Source organism: Equus asinus, chromosome 2 (genome assembly GCF_041296235.1).
Source record: "Equus asinus isolate D_3611 breed Donkey chromosome 2, EquAss-T2T_v2, whole genome shotgun sequence".
Lineage (NCBI taxonomy): Eukaryota > Metazoa > Chordata > Mammalia > Perissodactyla > Equidae > Equus > Equus asinus.
The window spans coordinates 120,228,711-120,255,075 of NC_091791.1; the positions used below are offsets into that span (position 1 = coordinate 120,228,711).

Consider the following 26,365-nt stretch of genomic DNA (forward strand, 5'->3'; position numbering starts at 1 on the left):
AAGACCCCAGCACCTCCCACTGCCTCTGTCCCCCCAGCTGTCCCCACGTAATGAGTAATTAACACTCCGGCATACGGGGTGAAGCTTCCTGCTTCAGTGTCTCAGTGTCTGTTCTGATTGCAGTACACATTGATGGAATATCAATATCAAACTGATTTAATAGTGTTAAATATTCTTTAATAGTGTCACTGTTACAGATAAGCAAAGGTCAAAATGAAGGAGAGAGCCCAAGGCAGAGAGACAAGGAAAACTTAAAAGAGCAAATCTAATCCCCAAAAAGCCCTGGAGTACTCTCCCATAACCTCACCAAGCTCGCGTTGGAGTTTTGACTGAAGGCTTGTCCACCTGATTTGAGAGACAAAACCATCTATGATCTAGTTCTTTCCACTCTGGACATTGTGAGATAAGCAAAAATTCAATAGCATGATCCTAACAGTTACTGAGATCTTCAGTTATAAACTAAGACTTTGGCATTTTCTGAATTACTTGGTGTTCTTCTCTGACCACTGGAAGAAGAGAAATATCACAAACAATTGTGAACAGTGCTTCTGACCTGCTGCTCTCAGCGCATATCTTACAATGTGAATGTGAGAAATACCACCAAACTAAAGTCACACTCTGGAGAGAAGACACCACCAAGAGCAGATGGGTTTTGGTTTGTCTCTCTGAACTCACTTCCCTCAAATAATGCTCACAATTCTCTAATGAAAGAACCTTCTGAGTAGACTCCTCATGATGTCGTCAGGTGCAGCCTTGGTCCCCCTACTGCTTTCAACCTGCTGCGAGTATGCCAGCATTTCTAGTCATTGGAAATAGTGACTGCATCTGCCAGCTTCCTGACCCTTTTTAATAAAGTTTCCATACAGGTTACAATCTCCACAGACTTGCATCCCACTGACCTGGAGAATGACTGGCCAGAGCCATGTTCTCACAGGGAAGGAGGGTGGGCTGAAAGGCAGGCAGCTTTGCAAGCCAGGCAGCAGGGACCGTACTGTGCTGTTCCTGTGTTTCCACTGTGTGTCTGACCGCCATGGGCAGGTAACTTATCTCTACCCTTGTACTCACCCAACAGTGTTTCCACAGAATGTTCTTGTGTCTCCCTGTTCAATCCCCAGGGAAACAGCAAAGCTGAGAACATGAGACTCTCACCAAAATAAAACCCACACAGCAGCCGGACCCTGAGCAGCCCTCCCCAAGAGTATGCAGTGAGGACTAGGTAGGTGTGGGGTCTTTTGCTGGAGCTGCCCAAGAAACGAGACCCTGTAGAGCAGTAGAGGTACTATTCTTCTAGAGATGCCCAAACTCTAGGTCCATGGAAGCCAGGCCAAGCCACAGAGGCTCCAGGATGGCAAGGATGAAGCTTGCATTTCTTTCTACTCCAACCTGAGATGCAGAGGGACACGAAGAACTGCAAAAAAGTCAGACTCCCGTTTCCTCCCACATACTCTCTGAGGCACACCCCAAGTTCAGAGGGCTTCACAGCCATGCAGAATGAAGATGCTCCTGGTCAGGGGTAGTGGGGGAGCAGGAGTTAACCCTCCCTAGGCAAGAAACTTAAATCACCTCTCAAGGACCCATTCATATCACTGCATCCATCAGAGGCCAGGACCAGTGGGAGATATCCATACACATAGGGATTTATTATGAAGAAGAGCCTTAAACGATTGAGGGGCTGAGCAGTAAACAACACATTGATGTGGCAGGCAGAAAGGGAAGATGATGAGCAGCTGCAACCTCATGGGTACAGGCTGAAACTTGTCACAGGCAGTCAGGAAGGAAGGTCAGGGGGAAGGAGAGCATCTGCAGACCTCGGTAGTGTCTCCAATGCCAGTGGATTCATAACATCCATTTATTCCCAAGCCTATCCCAGTTCCCATTAGAAGCCAGTGCACCCAGCAATCCCCAGTGCTGTGGGGGAACACATCTGCAAAGGCACAGGAGAGACACCAGCACCATGATAAGGAAAGCAGCACCAAGTCCAACTGGAGATCAGGGAAGGTGTCAGATGGCAGGGAGACCTGGCAGAGGGATTCTGAGGCACACAGGGAGCACTGGGGTGTCCAGTTCCCTCAATAACAGTAATAGTGAGTCCCTGGAGGATGAAGGGGGGGTCTGATGTGAATAAAGGGTTACTTTGGGAAAATAAATCTACTGCAGTTTACTCACTTCATTCACTTGCAAACATTTGCTAAATATCTTCTTTGCACCAGGCAAAACACTAGTGAATGAAGATACAAATGTATATAAGAGGATACAGCTGCAGACATGTCTTGACAATCAGTTTTATGACTACCTCAGCAGAGCTATGCACTAAGTGCTATGGGACCCCAGAGGACAAGCAGGGCCCTGCACAGGGAGGTACAGAAGGCAACATGGAGGAGAAGAAAGTATTAAGGAGGTATTGAGGAGAATTTGAGGAACTCCTGTGTGTGAGGAACTCTGTTTCATAAGCTCAGGCTCCCCAAGGCAGAAGCAGAAATTCACTCTCCCCATCCTCTTTGCAGCTAGAACAAGCATGTGACCTGGGCTCCACCAATTGGACACCCTGCTTGAGAGGTGGGCTTAGAGAAATTGGAGGAGAACTGTGACAAGGCGCACTCAGAGCAGAGTGACAGAGGCCCCAGCATTCAACAGCCAGCATTGGGGGACTGAGCCCAGGCATTCAAACAAAGCAGCAGAAGCTGGGAGCTTCATGGAGTGGACCCCTTCCCAGGGTGTCCTTCAGAAATTCCACAAATTGTGCGCTATCCTTAGACAAACTCCTATTCTCCTTAAACTAACTGAAGTGGGTTTTATTGATTGCAACTGTTGATTGAAATGCAGATACAACTATGTGCATTACAAATAGAAAGAGCCCCACTAAAAAACTTGGGAATAAAGCCAGTACCTTCCAAACCAGTTGGGGGACGAGATTTACCAATTCAAGAAAAGTCAGGAAATGATAGGGGAAAAAAGAATCAGCAAAGAACATGCATAATACATGCAAAACCATAATAAAATGGTAGAAACAAACTCAAGTCCATCAGTCAACACAGAAAATTTAATCATGTTAAACTGTTCTCTTAAAAAACAGTGATTACCTGCTTGAAATTTTAAAAATCCATTTGCATGCTGCTTAAAAAATACAACTAAAAAAGGATTTAAACATTTTCAAAAGACTGAAAATAAAAGATTAGAAAAAGGTACACCAGGTAGAGGCAGAGCAGAGATGAAGAGAAACCTTACACAATGTGAAAGAAACCAGCCATCCAGAAGAGACACCAATAATGAACCTCCAGTGTCTAATATAATGACATACTATACAGCAAAAATGTGCTGAACTGCAAGTTGAAATAGATAAATCCATGAAGTGATCTGCTCTATCAGAACCAAATGACTAGAGAAGTGATGAGAGAAGCAACACAGTTGATACACTTGTTCCTATGGACATGTATAGAACTCTGCTCACATACACATGGACAACTGGCCACATGCTAGGTCAAAGGATGTTTCAGGGGGTGTGTAAGTATGAAATCCTACAGACCACATCCCTGACCACCACTTAAATGAGAAAGAAGTGGTGAAAAGACACCCAAATGAAGAGAAGGGAGGAAGGGAGCAAGGGAAAGTGGCACAGACCTCAGTATCCACCCAATGCCCCTTTCCAGACCTCTGTGCTTGGGCAGGGCCTTGGGTCCACCTCCTGTCCAAGATTATGACAGGTCACTTCCAGTGCCACTTCCAGACTGAGATGGAAACCCAAGTGGCTCTCTATGTGCTCCTCTGACCAGCCACTGTGGGCACCAAGTGACAACCTGGTGAAGTTACGTGACAGAGATCTGTGAGCTTTAGAAAGCTGTGTGCCAATTAGGCATAAAGCTGTTGATTTGATCTCTCAGGATTTGGTCTCTATCCATGTTGACTCATATAAACCAAGATCTTTCCTTTAGTTCCTTCCACAGTGCGCCATCAAATGACTGGATATTCCCCAGTTTCATGAGGGCAGTTCCCTCAGGAGAGGGAAGGACAAACACAATCCTGTAGGGTGAGAGGAGGGACAGAGAACGTCATATTCATCTATAATGTTTTATTTCTTAAAAATAAAACAAATGAGAAAACCTGAGGCAAAGAAATTAAAATGTTCAAATATCCTCATTTGGGGTGATGAGCACACAGGTATTTTATACTACTTCTGTGATTCCCTTGATTTATTTTTTAAATTTAAATTCTAAGCAACTATTAAAATTTGAAGAATGAAAATATTGTGTCATATTTTAGAAAATGGAGGAACCTAAATTTCTAACAACAAGGACTCTCTCATTCAGTCCCAGATAAGATCTGGGTCCTCAAACCTGGAAGCCCCCCAGGAAGCAGGTTGTATCAGCTGTGAGACTCAGGGCCAAAAGGAAGGGCAGAGAAACGTTTCTGGGTGAAATCCTGGGGACTGTGGCCATACCTTGTGGCCTTGAGGGTTCTGATGCACTGAGTCTTCTGTAGGCTATTTCATCTGAGAACGGGATGCACGCACCAGCTGACCTGGCATCTCAGAAGCCCAGGACCCAGCCACCTCAGCCTCCAAGGGGCCTCAGCACCACAGCCACAGTCATGATGGTGCCCAGTGAGCCAAAACTGGGACATTCGACGACATCCACACAACTTCTCTAACTCAGGACTTTATGAGGAAATAATAACAGCCACATAATTGGCTCAGAATTATCCAACCCAGACCATGGAGGAACAATAGCTAGGTAACTAGAGAGTGACCTGGCAGACATATGATTCCAGGCAATGAATGAGTGACGTAGAGTCCCAGGTCAGTCTGAGGTCCTGTGAGGGAGACAAGTGCCCCCATTGAGGGGCCTGGCCCACCTTTGTCCTCACTGCCAGGTTCTCTGCTCTGTTCCTTGGGTCCCAGGTGGTTCCAAATATGATATAGGGTGATGAAATGTCGTGGGAGCCCCCTTGCATGGACTATTCTGCAGGGCACAGGAGTGAGTCCTCAAGGTCACAAAAACAAAAGACCAACTCCACCCTCAATCCAGAGTCCAGCCATGAGGAGTATTCACACATGCTCAGCATACTGGGGACCTCAGGTGTTTGTAACAGGACCCCAGGTTCCTATATGCAAGGCCTTGTCACACCTTAACTTTGTCACACTAGGGATTCACAATTCTGCCCTAAGGCCAGCAAGCAGTGATGTCAGAAGACATAGTAGGAACAGGGCTCATCAGCCCTGTAACAGGACTCTAATGTGTATCTCCAGTGTTGGCTGGGGTCAGGCCAACAGAGTTTTCAAAGTCCTGTCAGGCCAAGCACCAGAAGCCATCCAGACTGGTTAGAACAGTTTCTGCATTCATAGGGAATAAAGAATGAATGCTTGCAACCAGCCTCTGTCTTGGTGTCTTACAATTTTCTTTTAAAAAATAAAAAGATTGTGTTTTCCATGAGGTGTGGCAGCTCCCAGTCAGGGTGACACCCCAGGACACACCACCCACTGCAGTTCCTGGCCTGTGGTCTGGGTTCTGCCATGTCTGTCCCCTAAACTTGTGAGTGCAGCAAAGGGTCAGGGTTTATTCTCTGCTTCCTGTGGAAGGCAGGGTGAGCCCAGATTGTGTCCAGGCTGAAACTTGGGCCCTTACCACAAGGAGGAGATGTGCAACTCACCATGGTAGCAGTGAATGGGATGTTGTCAATCAAAGATGATGCAATGGCAGAGACCCAGATCACCAGGATGATGGCAGCTGCGAGGCGCCGATCTTCTGGGACCATCTGGAAGGAGCAGATAATAACAGCACTGTGTATCGTAGCTGTATTGTTAAATCACATGCACTGAGGATCCGATGCTAGGACATGTGAGACTTAGAAGGGACTGGAGGGCTGTCAGTTCTTCCTCTTACACATGAGGAGACCAAGGCAGACCCAGGTATACAAACAGGACCAGCCTGGGCTTTCCTGACCCCTACCAAGAGCCTTGGCTGGGTTCCACAAGTAACTGAGCAATTCTTAGCCATGACCAAGCCAACCAGCCCATGAGAAGGGGAGTAGAGTGGCCTCTGTTCCTCGTCTGCATCTGGTGGCAGCACACAGGGGTCACACGGACCTGATCTCCTGGCAGAGCCCCAGGGCTGGGCCCTCTGCACATTCACTTACTGAGACTGGTGTCTCAGTTGCTCTCCTTCTTAGACAGGTTTTAACTAAAGGCTAATAGCAAAATTGGAGGCATTTGTAACCATATATTCTTTGGAAAAAGTCTCCTTGCATCTCTAGGCTAGACAGGATAAAACAGCTCCCCTGCTATACTTTTTTACATAATTAATATGACCTATTCTTGCCAGATTTTTTTTTCACAAAATCAAAGGAATAGTGGCTAGAGCACATTATATTGCAGCATTTAATGTACCTTTATTAGCAAAGCAGTCTGTTCTCCAACATATTCTATTAAGTGGAGATGTGCCAATGCCTAGAAGAAATGGATGTATGATGAGAATCAATTTAAAACTGAGAATATATGCAAAAACTTTTAAAACTATGTCTTCAAAATGAAAAAAGGTATAAGGTAGGCCCAGGCTCATTTCTTAAAAGAAAATCAGATTCAAATATTCAGTCTGTAAGTAATTTACTGTCATATATGCACACCGAAGATTCACTGAGAAGAAAGCACAAGAACAGAGACAGGAATCTCTTTCATTTGTGTTAATGTCCACATTAAATCTAAATTCGAATGAAAGACCATCTCTTTATTTCAAGATCAGTGTATAGGAGTACCGTTCAACTGTACATAATGAAATGCCATTCCATAGAGAAGGTGTTTCAAGTAAGTTACTTTTCAAATTTCTTTTTAAAGTTAACATCACAGAGTTTTAGAAGAATAAAATGAAAATGCATGGTTTTAATAACTCTCAAAGAAGGGGAGGAAAGGTCTACTTAACTGAAACAAGTAACTATTTTCACAGTACTAAACAGATTTAAAAAAGTGTGTCCAGGGAAAGGTAGGAAAAAGGATTAGATGAAGGAGATATAAGTGCAGAGCCATTCTGCTCAGGCTGATGCCTTCGTCCCAGCCAGGGAGCAGATACTCTGCTACCCACAACAGATCTCAGACACCCACAGGGAACAAGACATGAGGGCGACACAGCTGCCCAGCACCTCTTAAATGTGACTTTTTCACTGTGATGTCATCATGCTGAATGACTATAAACATTGAAAACATCAGCTTGACCATATTTAACTACAAGTTTACAACTTCTCCATCAATATGTAGAGTTGTTTGTTAGCCTTCATTTAAAAACTGTGGAAGCCAAATGTTGGGTATTCAATCCTATTCTCAATCCAGTTTGCTATTATATCAACTAAATCCTAAGGATAAATCAATCTTAACACTGTTGACATTAGGAACTGGATTATTCTTTGTTGTGGGGGCTGTCCCATGCATTGTAGGATGTTTGGCAGCATCTCTGGCCTCTACCCACTAGATGCCAGTGGCACCTCCCTCTGACCCAATGTGACAACCAAAAACGTCTCCAGACAGTGCCAATGTCACCACAAAATTACCCCCTGTTAAGAATCACTGATTTATAGTAATCAAAATTTTACTTAAATAAAACAAAATTTTTAATTTGCAAAAAAATTAAATATAGTCACATCTTTTATTTTGTTATATACTATTGAAAGAAAAGTCAGAGGTCTGAACCAGACTAAAACTTTCTGCTAGATATCAAATAGAGATGGTTATGTGTGTGTATATATATATATACATAGAAACACACAGTATTGTGTGCACACCTTGATGTGTGCCTATAGACAACTGTCTATTTATATATTTAGTGTCATATAATTATCCCAAATGTCATGGTCTGTGATGCGCAGTATAAGACAAAATAGATGAAAATCTTCAAAATACTTGAACATTGCATCTAATAACTCAGTTCAAAGTAACTGATCTCTTAATTGAAAGAAGAAAATCAAAATAAGAGGAAAATACAAAACAGCAAATGAAACATCAAGCCTAAGGTTTTAAATATACAATATATATTTCACACTTCAGCAAACTAAAGTTTATGTATAGTCAAAGATTATATACATTACTTGGCTCCTCCCATCAATTTACATACTGAAAATATGATTGTGTAATATGATGTAAATCACAGTATGAAACACCATTATTCTGTTGCAACAACAGGTTGCACAAAGCTGATTCAGCAATAGTCCCACAACCTTGCCCCATTGAAATTAGGCATATCAGTACTACTACTTCTTTCAAAACAATGAACTAGGAGGTCTTAGGGTCCCACTTGCAGCCAAATAAATACATCCTGGATAAAACACATTTTTAGGGCATTACTGGATTAGCAAGACAACGTGATGTTTTCCAAGGAATCTTTCTCCCCATGAAAATGTTCCCTGCAGCTAGCTGGGAGCTGCAGACTTGGGTGGCAAGGAGGAAAGGAATTGCCCCCAGCTTGATGCTGATCAGGCACTGAAATCAAAGCACTGAAGCATAGGCAGCAGTGAGGCTGTAGGCTGAAGCAAGCCTTCTTACACTGAGCTGAGATCCTTGAAACAGACTGAAATTATCCCCTGGCATCCAGCAGAAGCAGACACAAGCCATTTCTGGAAGAAAACATCCCAAATGTAGGTTCTCAGGAGTCCCACAGATTAACATCAGTAATAAAATGTTAATCTAGGATCATCAGGACATAAAACAAGCAACATGAATGAGAGCAGAAACAACTGAAAGAGGTGTAGATAGACTCCAAGTCTGCATGGATGAGAAACCACAGATATAGAATATAGAAGAGGAATTTCGTTTAAAGAAATTAGAGTTGAAGAGTCTAAAAGTAATTAGCTTTGGCCCTCAACGAGTTAAAGATGCAAGTTGTCGTCTCTGGAGTAAACCACTAAAAGGGTATATAACTGCCAAAAAAGGGGAAATACAATTTTAAATAATCCTCAATCAACTCAAAGGCAAGAAAGAAGATTGAAAGAAGAGAATAATAATTGTAAAAGCAGAAATTAATAAACATACAAGTATTTGATAGAGAGATAAGACTAACATAATTCATACGCTCATGAGAGACTGATAAATAGAAAGGCAGGGAGACAGAGAAAGACAGAGAGGGAGAATACAAGTACCAAGTCACCAACGTCAGCAGTGAAAAGGGGAACATCACTAAAGAGACTATGAAACAGATAAAGGAGTGAAAATACAAAGCAGTAAAGTCAATTCGAGCATTCATTTTTCATACATATATCCAGTTGATTCAGCACCATCTGTTGAAAAGAGTTCCTTTCCCTATTAAATTGCTTTGGCACTTTTATTTAATCAGTTGACTGTATATGTATGGTTTATTTCTGGACTCAGTTTTGTTCCATTCATATGTAAGTCCATCTTTTGCCAATACCACTATATCTTCATTACAGCTTCTTTACAGTGAAGTTGTGAAATCAGGTAAGGCAAGTGCTCCAACACTGTTCTTTTAAAAATTGCTTTGCGGGGCCGGCCTCATGGCATAGTGGTTAAGTTTAGCATGCTCTGCTTCAGTGGTCCAGGTTTACAGGTTCAGAAACCAGGCGTGGACCTACACCACTCATCAGACATGCTGTGGTGGTGACCCATATACAAAATAGAGGAAGACAGGCACAGATGTTAGCTCAAGGTGAATGTTCCTCAGCAAAAAAGAAAAAAAAAATCTTGGTTATTCTAGGTCTGTATGGAAACACCAATTTTAGTTTTTACTGGGATTTCATTGAATGTATAGGGAAGAATTGCCAACTAAACAATGTTGGGTCTTCCTATCTATGAACGTGGACTATTTCTCCATTTATTTAGATCTTTTTAAGAAAATTTTGGCAATCTCTCAGAATTATTTTTGGTGTAGAGATCTTGGGCATATTTTGTTAGATTTATTCCTAGGTTTTTTTAATGTTTTGGTACCACTGTAAATGCAATTGTTTCTTAAATATTTTCCAACATTTGCCAGTATATGAGAATACAATTTATTTTTATATATTGATCTGATGTCTTGTCACCTTGCTAAATGTATTAGTTCTAGTAGTGCTAGTATTTCTTTTTGTAGATTACCTGAGATTTTCTACATAAATAATATCATCTACAAATAGAGACAATTTCACTGTTTCCATTTCCATCTATATGCCCTTTATTTCTTCATATTGCTATATTCAATAATTACGTGGGATGGAAGTGGTGAAAGTAGGCATCCTTGCCTTGTTCCCAATCACAGGGAAAAATAATTAAGTTTTTCAACATTAAGTATGAGGTTGACTCTAAGTTTTTCAAAAACACCCTTGACCAACTTGAAAAGTCATAGTTTCCTGAGAGTTTTTATCATGAATTTGAATGCTGTCAAATGCTTTTTCTGTATCTATTGAAATGATCATAAAGCTCTTCTCCTGTATTCTGTTAATATTGGAAATTATATTGATTTTTGAATGTTAAATCAACCTTGTATTCTTGGAATAAACCTTTCTTGGTTATGATGTTATCATTTTGTGTTATATTAGATCATTGCATTAGATTTGATATTTTGTTAAGGATTTCTGGATCTACGTCCATGGTCTATAGTTTTCTTTCCTCATGATGCCTTGTCTTTAGAATCAGGGTAACACTTGCCTCATAAAATGAGTTGGGAATTATTCTCCTGCGGTTATTTTCTGAAAGCTTTTGAATAGAACTGGATTATTTCTTAACGTTTGAGAGGTTCAACAGTGACTGATTCATCTGTGTCTGGACTTCTCCTTGTCGAAAGATCTTTTCAATTACTGCTTAATTTTTTTTACTTGATAGAATTCTCTTCAGACTTTCTATTTCTTCTTGAGTCAGTTTTGGTAAGTTATAATTTTTAACAAAATGTTCCATTTCAGATACGTTGTTGAATTGGTTGACATAAAGTTATTAACAGTATTCTTATTCTTCTTCTAATGTCTGTAGGGTCTGTGTGGATAACCTCTTTTTTATTGTTGATTTTGGTGGTTTATGTTCTTTTACTTTTTAATCTGTCTAGCTAGAGGTTTGTCAGTTTTATTGATCTTTTTAAAGAACCAGGTTTTGCCTTAGTTTGTTTTCTGTATTGTCTGCTTGTTTCCTAATTTGTTGATTCTGATCTTATCTTTATTAATTTCTTCCTTAAATTTACTTCGGTTTTACTTTGCTCTTTTTTCCATTCCATCTTCTTAAAGTAGAACATTAGATTGCTACATTTAGGTCTTTCCTCTTTTCTATTATGAGTATTTAATCTGTAAGTTTCCCTTTCAGTCATCTTTAGCTGCATCTAAAAATTTTTGATGTGTTATATTGTCATTGACATTTATTTTTAAATATTTTCTTATTCCCTTGTGATTTCATCTTTGACTCATGACTTGACTGGAAGTGTGTGTTGTTAATTCCAAAATATTGGGGTTATATCAGAGATCTGATTGTTATTGATTTCTTACTTAAATTTGTTGTCAGAGTACACAATCCTTACACTGTAATGCTATAATCTTGGTGAATTCACCACAGGCACATGCAGCTGTTGGATGCAATGTTCCACATACGTCAATTAAATTAAAATGGTTGATGATGTTCTTCATATCTTCTATGGCTTTCATGACTTCTTTGTCTAGATGTTCTATCAGTTTCTGAGAGAAAGATGATAAAATGTCCTTCTATGATTGTGGAATTGTCTATTTTGTTTAAGTTAGTGAACCAATTGTTTTTGAGGCTTTATTAGGAACATTTATAATTGTTGTGTCTTCCTGATAAGTGGTCCCACTTATCATTATTAAATGTCCCTCATTATCTCTAATAACTCTATTTGTCTTGAAGTCTATTTTATGCCACTTCAGCCTTTTATGCTTGCTGTTTGCATACTGTACATTTTCCCATTTGCTTACTTTCAACCTATCTGCATCATTATATTAAAATTATGTCTCTTGTAAGCAGCACATATTACAGTCATACTTTTGTATCCACTCTCAGTATCTTCCTTCTAATTGGAATGTTTGCACTTAATATGATTATTGATATAGTTGCATTGAAGTCAGCAAATTTATTATTTATTTTCTGTTTGTTTCCTCTATTTTGTATTCATCTCTGTGTCCATTCCCTGCTTTATTTTGGGTTAGTTGAATATTATTTTACTTTTGTCAGTTGGCTTTTTATCTAAATATTTTAATTATATTTTTAGTAGTTAATGGATTACAATATGCATACCTAAATCTTTTACAATCCACTTAAAGTTAATATTTTATTACATCAAGTAAAATATATAAGCCTTGAAATGACATAGGACCTTTAACCGCCCATATTTCCCTTTATGTTATAGTTGCCATATGTATTACACATCTGTACACACTGAAACTCTCACCAGACAATATTATACTTTCATTTTTTTTTTTTTTTAAGGATTGGCACCTGGGCTAACAACTGTTGCCAATCTTTTCTTTTTTTCTGCTTTATTTCCCAAACTGCGCCACGCCCTCCCCCCCCCCCACCCCCACCGGTACACAGTTGTATATCTTATTTGCAGGTCCTTCTAGTTGTGGGATGTGGGACGCCGCCTCAACGTGGCCTGATGAGCAGTGCCATGTCCGCGCCCAGGATCTGAACCCTGGGGCCGCCACGGCAGAGCACGCGAACTTAACCACTCAGCCATGGAGCCAGCCCCAATATTACACTTTCAACAGTCATACCTACTTTAAAGAACTTAAGATGGGGAAAAAGTTTTTTATATTTATGCAACTACTTACCATTTCTGTTCTTCCTTCATTCCTAAAGATCCAGTCTCCCTATGGTATCATTTCCCTTCAGCCAGAAGAGATTCCACTGGCATTTCTTGCAGAGCAAGTCTCCTGGCAAGGAAATCTCTTAGTTTCCTTCATCTAAGAACATCTTTTTGTTTGTTTGTTTTTTGCTTTTATTCCTGAAGATTAATTTGCTGGATAAAGAATTATGGTTTGACAGGTCCTTTCTTTCAGCAGCTAAAGGAGTTATTCTCCTGTCTGCTGACCTCCATGGTTTCTGATGAGGAACTTGTGGGCATTCAAATTATGGTCTCTCTATGTTACTGCATCATTCTTCCCTTGCTGTTTTCAAATTTTTTCCTTATGTTTAGTTTTTAGCAATTTGATTATGATGTATCTGGGCAAGATTTTCTTTGACTTTTATCCTGTGTCGTCTTTCATTAGTTCTTCAAGGATGTTTTTCCTCATTCAACACTTTCAACATTCAAAGATGTTGCTCCTCTCCTCTAAAGCCCTAATTTTTTATATTGTCTCACAGGTTCATGAGATCTAGTACTTAGAAAATATTTTTCTCTATCTCCTTCAGATTAGATAACATATATGTTCTATTTCTAGTTCACTGGCCTTTTCCTCTGTCATATTCATTCTGTTGTTGAACCCATCGAGGTCTTTTATTAAAATATATTTTTAAGTTCTGACCTTTGCATTTGTTTCTGTTTCATAATTTCTGTTTCTCTCCTAAGGATTCCTATCTTTTGACTCTTTTCAAATTCATTTTTCTTTACCTCACTGAGCATGATATAATAGCTACTTTAAATTCTTTGGTGATTTTAACATCAGGGTCATGTCGAGGTTGAGATCTATTGATTGTCTTTTTCCCTTGAGAATTGATTACATTTTCCACATTCTTTGTGTGTTGAGTCCTTTGGCATTGTCTCCTGCATACTGTCAATGTTAAGATTGGGTCCTGGGTCCTGTTATAATCTTCTGAAGATTATTTTTTTTCCTTTCCCATTTAGAAGTTAGGTTCAGACCACAATTTCTGTCTCACCTTCGATGAGCAGTGGTTCAAATTCATATTTTCTATGACAGTTTGGATCCGCCCCATACATGCATAGTTCAGTAGTCAGTACTTGTGCATATGGTTGAATTTTCAGTTGACTTCTCTAGGCTTTGCTATGTTGATTTGTGCCTGTCCAGAATATACATCATTTAGGAGTTAGTCAGAGACTTGTATGGATGGCTCTAATCTCAGACAGTCCTTTAGGCTTTTGCTAGGCTGGGCTGGGTCTGTTCCATGCAGGCATTGTTCAGAAATTAGGCTGAGATTTGTGCAAGTTCATGCACAGAATTGGGGGTGGGGGAGAGTTCTCTGGCTCTCTTTTCTGAGCTTCCTCTATTTTCTGGTTCACAGGTGCTACTTTCCCTGGTTCTTCCAGGTGCAAAGATGGTGATGCTACAGGAGTGCTAGCCATCTATGCCACCATGCCTCTCCATAACTGAGGCCTACCCTGGAGGGAAATCCAGGACAGAGAAAAACAGAAAAATCACCCCTGAGAGGGTCACTTCTCCAGGTATTGACTTTCCACCACAATTCACCTGGTTTTGTTTATTTTTCAGAGTCCACGGATAGTTGACTTTTGGTTTTTGTCCAGAGTTTTAGTTGTAATCAGAGGAAGGAATGGACTTTAGTTGTTTTATACACCCAGAGTAGAACTGGAACTCAACATTCCTTCTTACTATGAAACCCAGTTAAAGTACTCTACTGCAGCTAACCTCTAGATTTAAAAACTGATCAAATGTGCTATTTCTTCTGTGTCAAATCCTCTTCAATTGACCTATGCACCTGTAATAACCACCTAGGGACCTGGGCAGGGACATGGGTAGGAGCCCTCTGCAGGGTAAGGGAGGTCAACATGAGTCACAGAGCAACTCCAGATAAAGAGAGAAGGATGTGGGTTAGACTGACTCCTGTCACCATTTGAAAGGAAATGCTTAAAAGTTTCCCTGCCATCAGTTGTACCGAGGTGGAGGCACAATTATGTCAGTATTCAAGGGGTCAAGCCAAAAGTCATGTGCTCCTTGGGGACCTTTTACCAGATGCCCTCTGCTCTACCTTTCCTTGCTGATGTTTCCTTTTTCATGATATCTTGTCTCATTTTAAAATCATCTCTGTCAACATCTGACCTGAGGAAAAAATATGATTTTTGAAATCTCTAAAATATACTGAAAGTTCTTATATGTTTCAAAGCTGATACATTCAGTTATTTTCTCTAAAATTTGGAATACATTTTAATTTTAATTATTTTATTGTAGTTTTCTTTTTTTTTTTTTTGGAGGAAGATTAGCCCTGAGCTAACATCTGCCATCAATCCTCCTCTTTTTGCTGAGGAAGACTGGCCCTGAGCTAACATCCATGTCCATCTTCCTCTATTTTATGTGGGATGCCTGCCACAGAATGGCTTGACAAGCGGTACATAGGTCCACACCCAGGATCTGAACCAGTGAACCCCGGGCCACCAAAGAAGAACATGCACACTTAACTGCTGTGCCACTGGGCTGGCCCCTAATTTGAATTATTTTAATTGAACTTGAATTACACCACTATTTTTGGAGAATGTCAGAGCTAGGTTAGAAACAGACTACTGAAATTGATAAAAAGATCATTATAAATCCTTTTGGCTACAAACATTCAAAAATCAAAATGCCTGTGAGCCCATTTTCCCCCAGAATTATGCATATATCTTCCTAGTGAACTCACTAGTAATCTTGTTTGCAAGGCAGCACTTCATTAGAGACTCAGCTACGTCAGAAACACATTTAAACGACCCCCGTGTTCATGCCCCTGGCAGAAAAGCTAGTTGACCACTCTCATTTTCTAAAAATAAACATCTGTTGCTCCTTCACAATGGAATCAGAGATCCATTTAGAAGCATCTATAATTTAAAAAGTAATCCTATCTATTTTTTATATTTCATGAAAGATACATTAGAAGAGACGAATAATTATCAAAAAACACTAAAGTAAAGAAATAAAATTTATTTTTTAGTGTGTGTTTTTGGTAGTGATAGTCTTGTTTTCTTGTGTTTTCATTTGCTTCATTTTATTTTTTTTAAGGGGGTGGTTTCTATATTTGTTATTTTTTCCCCAAAGGCAGGAAGAATGAGCCATGGTGTTTTTCGAATTTGTAATCTGAACACATTGGTCCATCTCCGTCCCTCAGGTGTAGGCAACTGCGCTCTCTACCAGCACTCCTCAAAACTGATTTTTCCAGTGAATGAACACACTGTCACTCATTCACATTCCATTATTCCTCAGTCAATCTTAACATTTCTTTAGACAGTTGAGAATGTAAGAGACACCACATAACTCTTACATTATAAGCCACAGGGTTTATTAATAAATTAGGTAACTTATACCAAAAAGTAACTTATACACAAGAAAATGATGGATAGCCAAGGAGAACTTGGAAGGCTGCAGTTAAGCCTGCACCTGAGTTATTAACTAGTAACATAAAATTATCACATGCAATCTACAAATTAGAAACTTTACCCCACCTATTATTAGCACTATTATTATTCTCAGTGGCAGAGCCCTAGCACAGCTAAAGATGGCTCGTTGGCAAAGACACAAATAAATCTAGATGCATGGGAAGCCTTTCCATACTTCCTGGACACCCAAAGAGGGAAATGAACACAAAGCATGAACATGCCAGCATGGAGAACTCATTGCTTAGGAAATCACCAAAGCTTTCTAACACTGCCAAGACATAGCAAAGTTATTTTTTTTCTCCTTCTTCTCAGTTTAAGATTCTGATAAAAATATCCTCACAAGAAGCCTTCTTAGCTGAGTCCATCTGAGAACCACTTTCCACATGGCACCTGTGAAAATTATGGTGAATGACTGTTATACCTCTGGATACATGGTTTGATTTATAAACATAAGTATTTTATAAACATAAAATCCTCACAAACCAACATTTCATATTGCTCAGGCCTTTTCATCCCTTTATTTGATTGACAAATATTTATTGAGTGGCTACTATGGGCCAGGCCCTGGAGATTCAGCAGTGACCAAGAAGGACGTGTTCACTAATTCCTGTGGCTTTATATCCCGGTGAAAGTAGACAGACAAAAAAGCAGTTTACATATACATATATATGCATACACATACACACATACATATATACATACACACACAATATATCTAATAACCTGTTGGATGAAAAGGAAAGCAGGGTTAGGAGCTAGCAAGTGAAGGGAGGGCTCTTTCTAAGGGGCCTGGGAAGGTCTCCCTGAGGATGGGGGTTTGAGAAGACAGTTTGCAGGGGCACGCCCGCTGCCAGCAGGCTTAGGAGGAACAAACAGGTAGAGGTGACAAGTGCCAACATACAGTCACCTAGCAAGGAGGCCACTGGAGCTGGTTCAGTAGCAACGGAGCACATGGTGGGAAATAAAGTGTAGCGGCAGCTGCAGCCTGGTCATTCATGGTTTATAAGTCGTGGCTGAGGCTCTAGATTTTATTCCAAGTGCAATGAGAACAACGTGCTGCTGTCAAAAACACCAAATGCTATTGTTCTTACCAAAGAGTCTAAGAAAATGAATGATGTTTGCAGGAGTATGGAAGGACATCTGCTGTTCAAAAATGGAAGCAGTGTCTCCTTCAAGAGTCTTCAAACAAAAGCCTGCCTGAGGAGTCAATAAATCTACTAAATGTCTCTCAGGACCCTAAAACAACCAACTCTTGTTTTATTCTTAGGATTGTAGATAAAGATAGGTTTAAATATGTGTTTTTAAATGTTTAAGCTAATAAATAAAAGAATAAAAATATTATCTATATACATAGATATAAAACACTAAGAAAACAGATGCAAAGAAATTTTAACAATATACTATATCAACAGATGAGAAGAGGAAATACAACACACCAAATACAAACAATATATCAAATATCAAAAATACATAACGGCAAAGAGTTTAAAATTAGATCAAATATATATTCCTTATGAAAAGCCAATTAAAAACAAAATGACATGGAAATTAAAAATAAGGGAATGGGCAATTTCAAGAGACTTCTAGTACAGACAAAATAGCATAGATCCCTCTCTCCCTCCTCACTCTGCTAAGCACACTATAAACCCTGGAAACAAATCAAGAGGCAATTAAAGGAGAACTCTTAAAGTTGGTAAGAGGAAAGCAAACTGGTTTAGGACCTCAGGACAGGAGGAACAGCACAGCAGCATGGTTTATTTCATCCTCCAGAACCAGTATTTCCTGACCCGCAACATAATAAGAGAAGGCAGCCAGGTGCGCTGGTTCCCTCCCTGGGTGGAACAAGTCCCTATGACAACACAAGGTGATTATGGTTCTCCTGACAAGGAAGATCAACAAGATCCCTGCCGACAAAGGTGGCTAGGGAGGCACTCCTCTCTCCTGCTGAGAAATATCTTGTGGGTGGGCAGACCCTGCAGAGGGATCCTGCCACAACACACACCTGGGGTCTCAGATCTCTTTGACATAGGCCTGACACATCTTTCCCTGCCAAGTGATACCTAGGGAGCCGTGGGACACTGGTAGGGGTATCCTAACACAGGGTAGGATCAAGAAGTGTTCTGAGACCCTCACAGGAAAGGAGATCCCATTATAACAAACACAGCCAGGAAGGCTTCTTCACTCCTGCAGACCTGAGACTCTTCTTCCCCTACAGCGACACAGCCTGGCAATTCGGCCTGGGGAGATCCCTCTGTCCCTTCAGGCAGCACCAGCAGGGACCAGGAGGAGCCTCCAAAGCACCAGATAAATAATTCAAAGTAACACTGCAAAGTAACACTGCAAGGTCTTTGAAAATTAAACTGTCATTTGAACCACAGACTACAGGAGTAGGCCAGAACTTGTGTGCTGAACTTAAACAAGGTGGCTGCCTGCTGAAATAAGAGATTTAGTTATGACTTAGAGTTTCCTAAACTAATAGATAAAATATCCAGGATACAACCAAAGGTCACCTGTCACATCAAGAACCAAGAAAATCACAGTTGAAGGAAAAAGACAAACAACTGAAACCAACAATGGGATGAATCATGATGCGGGCTCAGCGAGACAAGGAGTTGAAAGAAAGATTCTTGGACTCTCAAGGTCTAGTAGCAGTGCTCCTTTATTCAAAGAATAGCATGGGGACAGGACCCATTGGCAGTGAAGAGCTGCAGGCATGGGGACAGGACACACGGGCAGTGAAGAGCTGCAGGCATGGGGACAGGACCCACGGGCAGTGAAGAGCTGCAGGCCTGGGGACAGGACCCATGGGCAGTAACAGCTGCATGCATGGGGACAGGACACATGGGCAGTAAGAACTGCAAAGATGGGGTGAGAGTAGGGCTAAATTTAAGGCATAGGTATGTAAGTTATCTCTTCACAAGACAAAGGTAAGATTATGTAAAAAAAGTTGTTAAAATTCTATCAGTGTAGGTAGGGTCTGGTTATTGGGTGGTCCAGCAACTTTAGAAAAGAATCAGATCGGATCAGGTCAGGAGGTTCTATGCTTCCCAGAGGATGACATAGATTGGTATGTAGGGCAGGACGCCTTGGGCTTCTCCCTGGGGCAGCCTTGATCCTCATCATAAAACCCCCCCAAACCCATTTGGCCCTGAAATCTTTTGGGGATATGGATGATGGTCAATCTTCTGTAACTACTTCTGGCTGTACAAGGGGGTAGAGCTGTCCCTAAATGGGACCATTGGGGTACAGGCAGGAAGCTCAGTGAGCCAGAAGGTTGTGACCTTGGAGTCCAGCGCTGACAGGGCATACAGATCCTCTGGAGACGAGAGAATCATTTGATGAGAAGCGGTCCAGGAGACAAAACTTTGTTGACACGTGGAAGACAAACAATGAAACAGATAACAAATTATAATAAGAAATACAAGCAATATGATTAACCCAATGAATAAGGTTTTGATAGTAGTCCAGAGACCTGGTCCTGACCAGGCGTTCAATCAATCATTTAGGGATAGGGTAGGGTCAGACATGGATTTAACTTGGTGGCTCATATCAGATAGGAAGCCAGAGATATTTTGATGGTAGTCAGGAATGTAGACACAACATTCGGTTTTTATAATGGCACAAGTGCCTCCCTGTGCTGCTGTCAAGACATCCAGTGCCATTCAGTTTTGGAGGACTGCCTTATGCAAATCCCAAATGGGATACTTCTAAATCGAGAAATGAAAGGCTACGTTATGTATTGTTTAATGCCATCATGGTAAATTTGTATAGGGCTTCCATGTGCCAGATGACACTTTCGATTCCTAATTAGGGAAGGAAAACTGTGGCAAGGTGATCATACCAGTGGAAGACAGAATAGGTCCAGCATTGTCACAGGTTGGGTAGGTTAGCAGGAGGAGATACAGTAAATGTAGTTCTACCTTGCATCCAGATGAAGCCTAAGGTGCATCGTCTAATCCATCCAGGTGGCAGGCAAGGCCAGAAGTTAGAGCCACATAACCACTGAATGCTGTTAGGGGCTAACCAACATATGCTGGGCCATCTATCCTAGTCCATCCCAAACCAATCAGTATTTTTTAAGGCTATGATATGAGAACACACATAATGGGGAATTTGTCCCATAGTTCAGGTGCCATTAGGCCACGTATCACAAGTGTGATTGGTTTGTTTCCAACATAGGCTTTGACTGAGTTGACCACTAGTAGGAGTGAGCCAAATATATTCGTCCCAAATTTGATACAGTCCATCCTGTGTGTATCAATAGGTTGGGGACTTTACCTTAGGAACTCATTGTTTACGATACATCTGCAACAAGGCAAATTTAGATAGTATTTGGGCTGTAGAGTTGAAGGAAAATGTTTGATTGTGGCCAGGGGGCTCCCAGGTATCACAGACGGATGGCCACAAGGAGACATTATGATTAGTAATAGAAGAATCTTGTAGAAGAGAAAAGGTAGAATCTAATATCCATGAATGTGTACTATAGCTTGTACTTAAACATAATTTTTCTCTCTAAAATCACCCTCACTTTTACAAGAGATAGTCAAATTAAGATTAACGGGTTTGCAAAATAAGTGTAGTTTCAATAAAACTTGGTCCAATTATTTACATAAGTGCAGCAAGACTTGGAATTGATCATACAGGCTGTTTTAAATCTGCTTTGCTGGAATTGTTTATGAAGAATCTCAGATTGAACTTTAAAGCTTCTCACGGCCAGAAAACCCAAGTCAAGGACTTGCCATAAGATTTTGCCTGCAGTACCTACAGATTTTGGTGGATTCCTCTTTTCGAGGTCCCTCAAAATATTTAGAGGTTCCTTGCACCTGCCAGATAAGTGAGCTTCCTTACTTAGCAGGTAAGATTGCCGGAATCTCTGTAAACAAGGTACCAGGCCAATATTTCCAAGTGGATTTATTCTAGAAAGTCCATTCTTTGTTCCTGAAAAGCTGTCTTGTCATATCTGAGCCTGTATGTTTCTCTCAAATATGACATTCCAGTCAAAGCCTTGCTAATATAACCAATGTGTCCTGTTATAAGGAGAACAGATTCTTATGGAACTTAAGCAAACAACTATATTGCCACGAAATAATCATACTCACTCACAAAGAGTTCCCAAATTCTGGAGGGATTAGGTAGGGAGAAAAAGATAAATATTTCAGTTCTTCTCACAAAGGTATAATTTCACCAAATTGCTATAAGTCATAGTTAGCATAAGAGAAGAGAGAAAAAGATTTCCTTAAAGCTGAGAAAACAAAACTCAATAATATTTCAAATAAGATTATAAAAATTATAATCATCCTCATCAGTTCATCCAGTCCTGTATAATCAATTCTTGATCTTAATCTTCTGTTAGCAGTTTTATGAGGTCATCAGTTTCTCCATTAGAATCCTGTAATTTCTTACCCAGTTCAGTTTTACAATCTGAAAGTTTATCAGAAACCTGTATTCTAGAATCCTGTATCAGAATCCTTTCCAGGAATTTCTCTGAAGATGAAACATATTTGCAAAAGCAAAAAGCATCAGAGTAAAACAGCAACTATCTGCAAATGGACAAAAGACTCAAAAGGGCAATTGACAAAGAAACTTGGCTACTTCTGTTACATACACTTCCAGATAATAACTAGAATTATGACTGATAACCAGGACAGATCAGAATTTTAGGAATGTTATATAATTTTAAGACACCTATAGCAATAACATTCACCCACATAATACCACCTAAGAAAGGTTATCATCACTTGGTTGACAATACTTCCCATGTAATTTAATAGATCAAATAAGCCTAAACAGTTTATTATTTTCCTCCTTACAGGAAGAGAGAGTAAATTTCTTTGAGAAGTCTCAGGGGCCCTCTGAAAATCCTCAGAGAAATTTTCCTCCTTCTTTCAGGTCAAAAGAAAGCCTCCATTCAGGATTTGAATATTCTTTTTCAGGCAGAAGCTTGTCAAAAATATCAAAAGGGTTTAAAACACTTGTTCAAATAGGAAACAACACTCACTGCAAGAAACATGCTCAGGTATATATTCAAAGTGACAACAGAAACAGTCAAGAGCAGTTGAAACAGTCAAAAAATCTTGAGAGATCTCTTTCTTTCTGAATATAGGAAATTATTTTAGCAAAACATAGATTTCTGTCCTTTAGGTAGAGTTAGAACAGGCCAAAACTTCAAGAAAATTATCCTTTGAGAGAAAACTAAATTTTAATTTCTGCACCAGCTTATTTTTTTTCATTAAAACTGCTTTACTTAATCGGATTTACTTTCATCTTAGCCAACCTGACCAGGTGTAAAACTCCTTTCTGAATTTCTCTTTCACAAACCTTCTACAACTTTCTTTTTACATCCAGAATTTGTCCCATGCTTTCTTTCTTCCCTTCTAGTACTTTAAGACAAATTTATCTTTCTTAACCCAACAAACAAAAATACTTCCACTCTTTTTACCTTCTTTACTGAAAACATACATTTTTACTTTCCTTGAATACAGAGCTGCTTGCCTCATTAATTTCCAGTAGTTTTAATTACATATATTAATTAAAATTTTTAACCCTTAACAGACCCTATGGAAAACTAAAAAGACAAGCAATTATGAACCACCTTTTATATCAGCATTCTAAATACTTTTCATAATTTCTAGAAACATGCTACTTCATAGTAATAAAACATAACTCATGTTTGCTAATAGACCCAAACATCCTTTAGCCTCTCTGCAATAAGAAGCTAAAAGTAGATAACTTAGACATGTCTGGCAATAATGTTGCAGTGTTCCATCCTATCCAAAAATGACCCAGATACTCAACAGATTTTTATCATTTAACTTAACTTGGCAAAACTCTAAAGTTTTAAGTTACCAAAAAGAATTTGGAAGCTGTTTTTCCCAATTATACAGGCCATAAAACATAATTATTGTACCCAAAAACTCTTACCCATTTTCATCTATCCAAATCATTTGTTTCCAATAATTATGTTCAGATTACCCACAAAAACTTTATGAGACATTAGAAAAAATTATCTATTATTTTGCTGATGAATTTCTAACAGACAACATGAGCTTATTTGACTAGTAAACCCAGGTTGCACGTCTGCATCATATCCAAATACCAACAACTCTGACAACATGCCTATTTCAATCAAACTTAAGCTTTCATTTACCAAAGGTTAATCTATATCAGTTAACTTGAAAGACATTGGGTTAATTTCTACTACATTTAGAATTTATGTAAGTGCTCACTTTAAGCCAATTAAACAGAGCTCTTGATTTTAGCCATAACATCGGCAAGTAAAATACCACATACATATAACATACATAGGCAGACATACACAGAATCTCCACAGCTTTTCTTTTAAAATTACTGCCATGAATCAGGTGCAGTAACATAAAGCTCCCTAGTTATGACTTCAAATTTTGTTTTAAGCCTTTTTACCAATATCTGTGGAGAAGACACTCAAGATGCTAGATTTTTTGGCAAGGGCACGCTTATGGCCATTTTTTCCTTTCCTCCGTTTTTTTCTTCAGTCTTAGGAATTAGTGATGGGCTAGGTAGTCAACAGAGGATTTGCAAGCTCTTTGAGATAAGGGAAATGGGTGGAACCTGAATGCCTCTAGAGCCGCTTTTCTAGTCTTACAAAGATTTTCCAAGGACTTCTCAGAAGTCCTTAACTTCTCAGAAACTGGGTTGTAACTCAAATGACATCATAGTTGATCTACCTCTCCAACTACATCACAAAGGCACAGAGAAACCCCTCAAGTTTTCTCCAAGATGGAGTTTCTGGGTCATAACCCATCCTACTGAAAGTGTTTCCAATTAGTTAGAATGCACCCAAGTGGTGAGTCTCAGAGGATGCTTGGGGTGTTCCCCATAGTGGTAAAGCCAGTGTCTGACTAGACAGTGGGCCGGAGAAAGGGTGCAGAGCCTGACTGCAGGCATTGATATACTTATAAGATCTAGTCAAGTCCTGCTCAACCTGGGCACTTAGTCCCTGAGCCAGCACAAGGTAAGCCAGCAAAGCAGGAGGCAAAGGCCTGGAGCTGGCTGGGGGCTGGGGCTCCCAGTGCCAGGGTTGAGATTTAAATCCCTGGCTAAAGGTTTTCAAGTTTTCGATATTACAGAAGGTCCAGGTTCTGCTCAGGTCCAGCCTGAACTTAACCTTGACTTGGTGACAACAGAGGAGGTGACGAACAAGACAGACAAAGGAAGGAAAAGAGATCATGCCTCACCCTCATGGCCTCTTCCAGAGGTTTATCAAGATAAGAGTCACACAGCAGTTCCCATGCTGGGGCACACAACCCGAGCAGGACAGTTCACAGGATGAATCACAGGTCTCCTATCCACATAACCAACTCAGTAGGTGCCTCAAATACTCAATGAGTCAACCGTCAAGAGAGGGTACCCCACTTTGGGTTGCCAGGGTGATCAGAACCAGAACCCAAAGTGGGGCCTCCTAAGGGTGGAGCCTTTGACTCTTTAAAGATTTGTTTCCCAGTTGCAAAGCTCAAAAGGAACCAAAAATGGCCACTGTAACTTTAAGAGAGATGAAAGAAAAGGGTCCATTACCTTGAAAATCCCCCCTGAACCTAGGGCAACATCCTACTCGTTCCTCCTGTGGGGTTCCTATAGCAAGGGATGATGGGGGCATCCCCCTGCATGGCATCCCTTGTATACCTTCCCTATTATGCCTGGCAGTAGTAGGCTCCTGGTGAATGGTCCCAGAGGTAAAAGAATAGAGAAAAACAGTGAGGAATTTTCTGCCAGTCTGGGGGACATCCAATTGCATCCTGGAGCCTTTCTCTCAAGAAGGGGTTCCCATACTCAACCAAAGGTTAGAGTTTGGTACTTTCCTTGAACCAGAGTCCCAATTGGGACTTTCCCATAGTTCAGAGTCTCGTCAGGAGCCATAGGGAAGCATCCCAATCCAGCCTTAGGAAAAGAAACCTTCCACGGGAGTCTTGGAGATTGGCGACCATCTTAATGACTTAAACAGGTTGACCCCTGCCCATGTAACATTTATATCTTAGAGATAGGGTTAGGAGGAATGGAGTAATTCATTCTTCATCACCCTCAGGCTTAAGGTACTGATACTCTTCAGGCTGAATGCCACAGTTTGCCCAATAGAGTAGCCATGGGCACCAAACATGGATTCATACAGCTGTCCAAGAAGGTTTCCAAAGAATAAGTGAATTTAGACCCATCCTTGAAAAAGAGGAAGGCACAATGAAGAAAAGGGCACTTACTAGAACTTAAGCTCAAAAGCCAATGAAGCAAGATCCCTGTATGGGCCACCAGAAGAAATGATGCGGGCTTGGTGAGCCAAGGAGTCAAAAGAAAGATTCTTGGACACTCAAGGTCTGGTAGCAGTGTTCCTTTATTCAAAGAATAGCATGGGGACAGGACCCATGGGCAGTGAAGACCTGCAGGCATGGGTACAGGACCCATGGTCAGTAAGAGCTGCAGGCACGGGGACAGGGCCCATGGGCAGTAAGAGCTGCAGGCAGGGCAACAGGAACCATGGGAAGTAAGAGCTGAAGGCATGGGCACAGGACACATGGGCAGTAAAGAGCTGCAGGCAGGGAGACAGGATGCATGGGCAGTAAGAACTGCAAACATGGGGTGAGGATAGGGCTAAATTGAAGGCATAGGTATGTGAGTTATCTCTTTACAAGACAAAGGTAAGATTATGTAAAAAAAAGTTGTTAAAACGGTATCACTGTCAGTGGGGTCTAGTTATTGGGTGGTCCAGTAATTTTAGATAAGAATATGATCAGAGCAGGTCAGGAGGTCCTATGCTTCCTGAAGGATGATATAGATTGGTATGTATGGCAGGCTGCCTTGGGCTTCTCCCCAGGGCAGCCTTGATCCTCATCAGATCAGATGTTGGATTATCTAAAAAGGATTTTAAAGCAGCTATCATGAAAGTGTCTCAACAATCAATTATAAATTCTCTTGAAACAAGTGAAAAAATAGAAAACCAGAGTGAGAAAATAGAGGTTATTTTTTTAAAGAGGTCAGGAGATTTTGTCAAGATGGTAGCATAGGCAGACTCTGAACTCACCTCCTCCCACAAACACAACCAGGTTACAAATATTCTTGGAAAAATTCCCCTGGAGAGAAAACTTAAAACTGGATAAAAAGAACCCCCACAACAGGGACAGTGCCGACTG

General features: G+C 40.4%; 1 protein-coding gene across 4 annotated transcripts in view; it reads right to left on the reverse strand.

Moving 5' to 3' along the window:
• The window catches only part of OCA2 (OCA2 melanosomal transmembrane protein), a 361,224-nt gene that overhangs the window by 117,970 nt on the left and 216,889 nt on the right, over positions 1–26,365 (reverse strand). For all 4 annotated transcript variants that reach the window (XR_011498067.1, XR_011498069.1, XM_044763429.2 and 1 more), the window contains 2 exons: positions 6,380–6,439; positions 5,644–5,748 (listed from right to left, as the gene is read on the reverse strand). Coding sequence is in view for 2 of the 4 variants with exons in the window: in XM_044763429.2 (XP_044619364.1) it covers positions 5,644–5,748; positions 6,380–6,439 (165 nt within the window). In the remaining 2 variants the exon portion in view is untranslated. The remainder of the gene's footprint in view (positions 1–5,643; positions 5,749–6,379; positions 6,440–26,365) is intronic.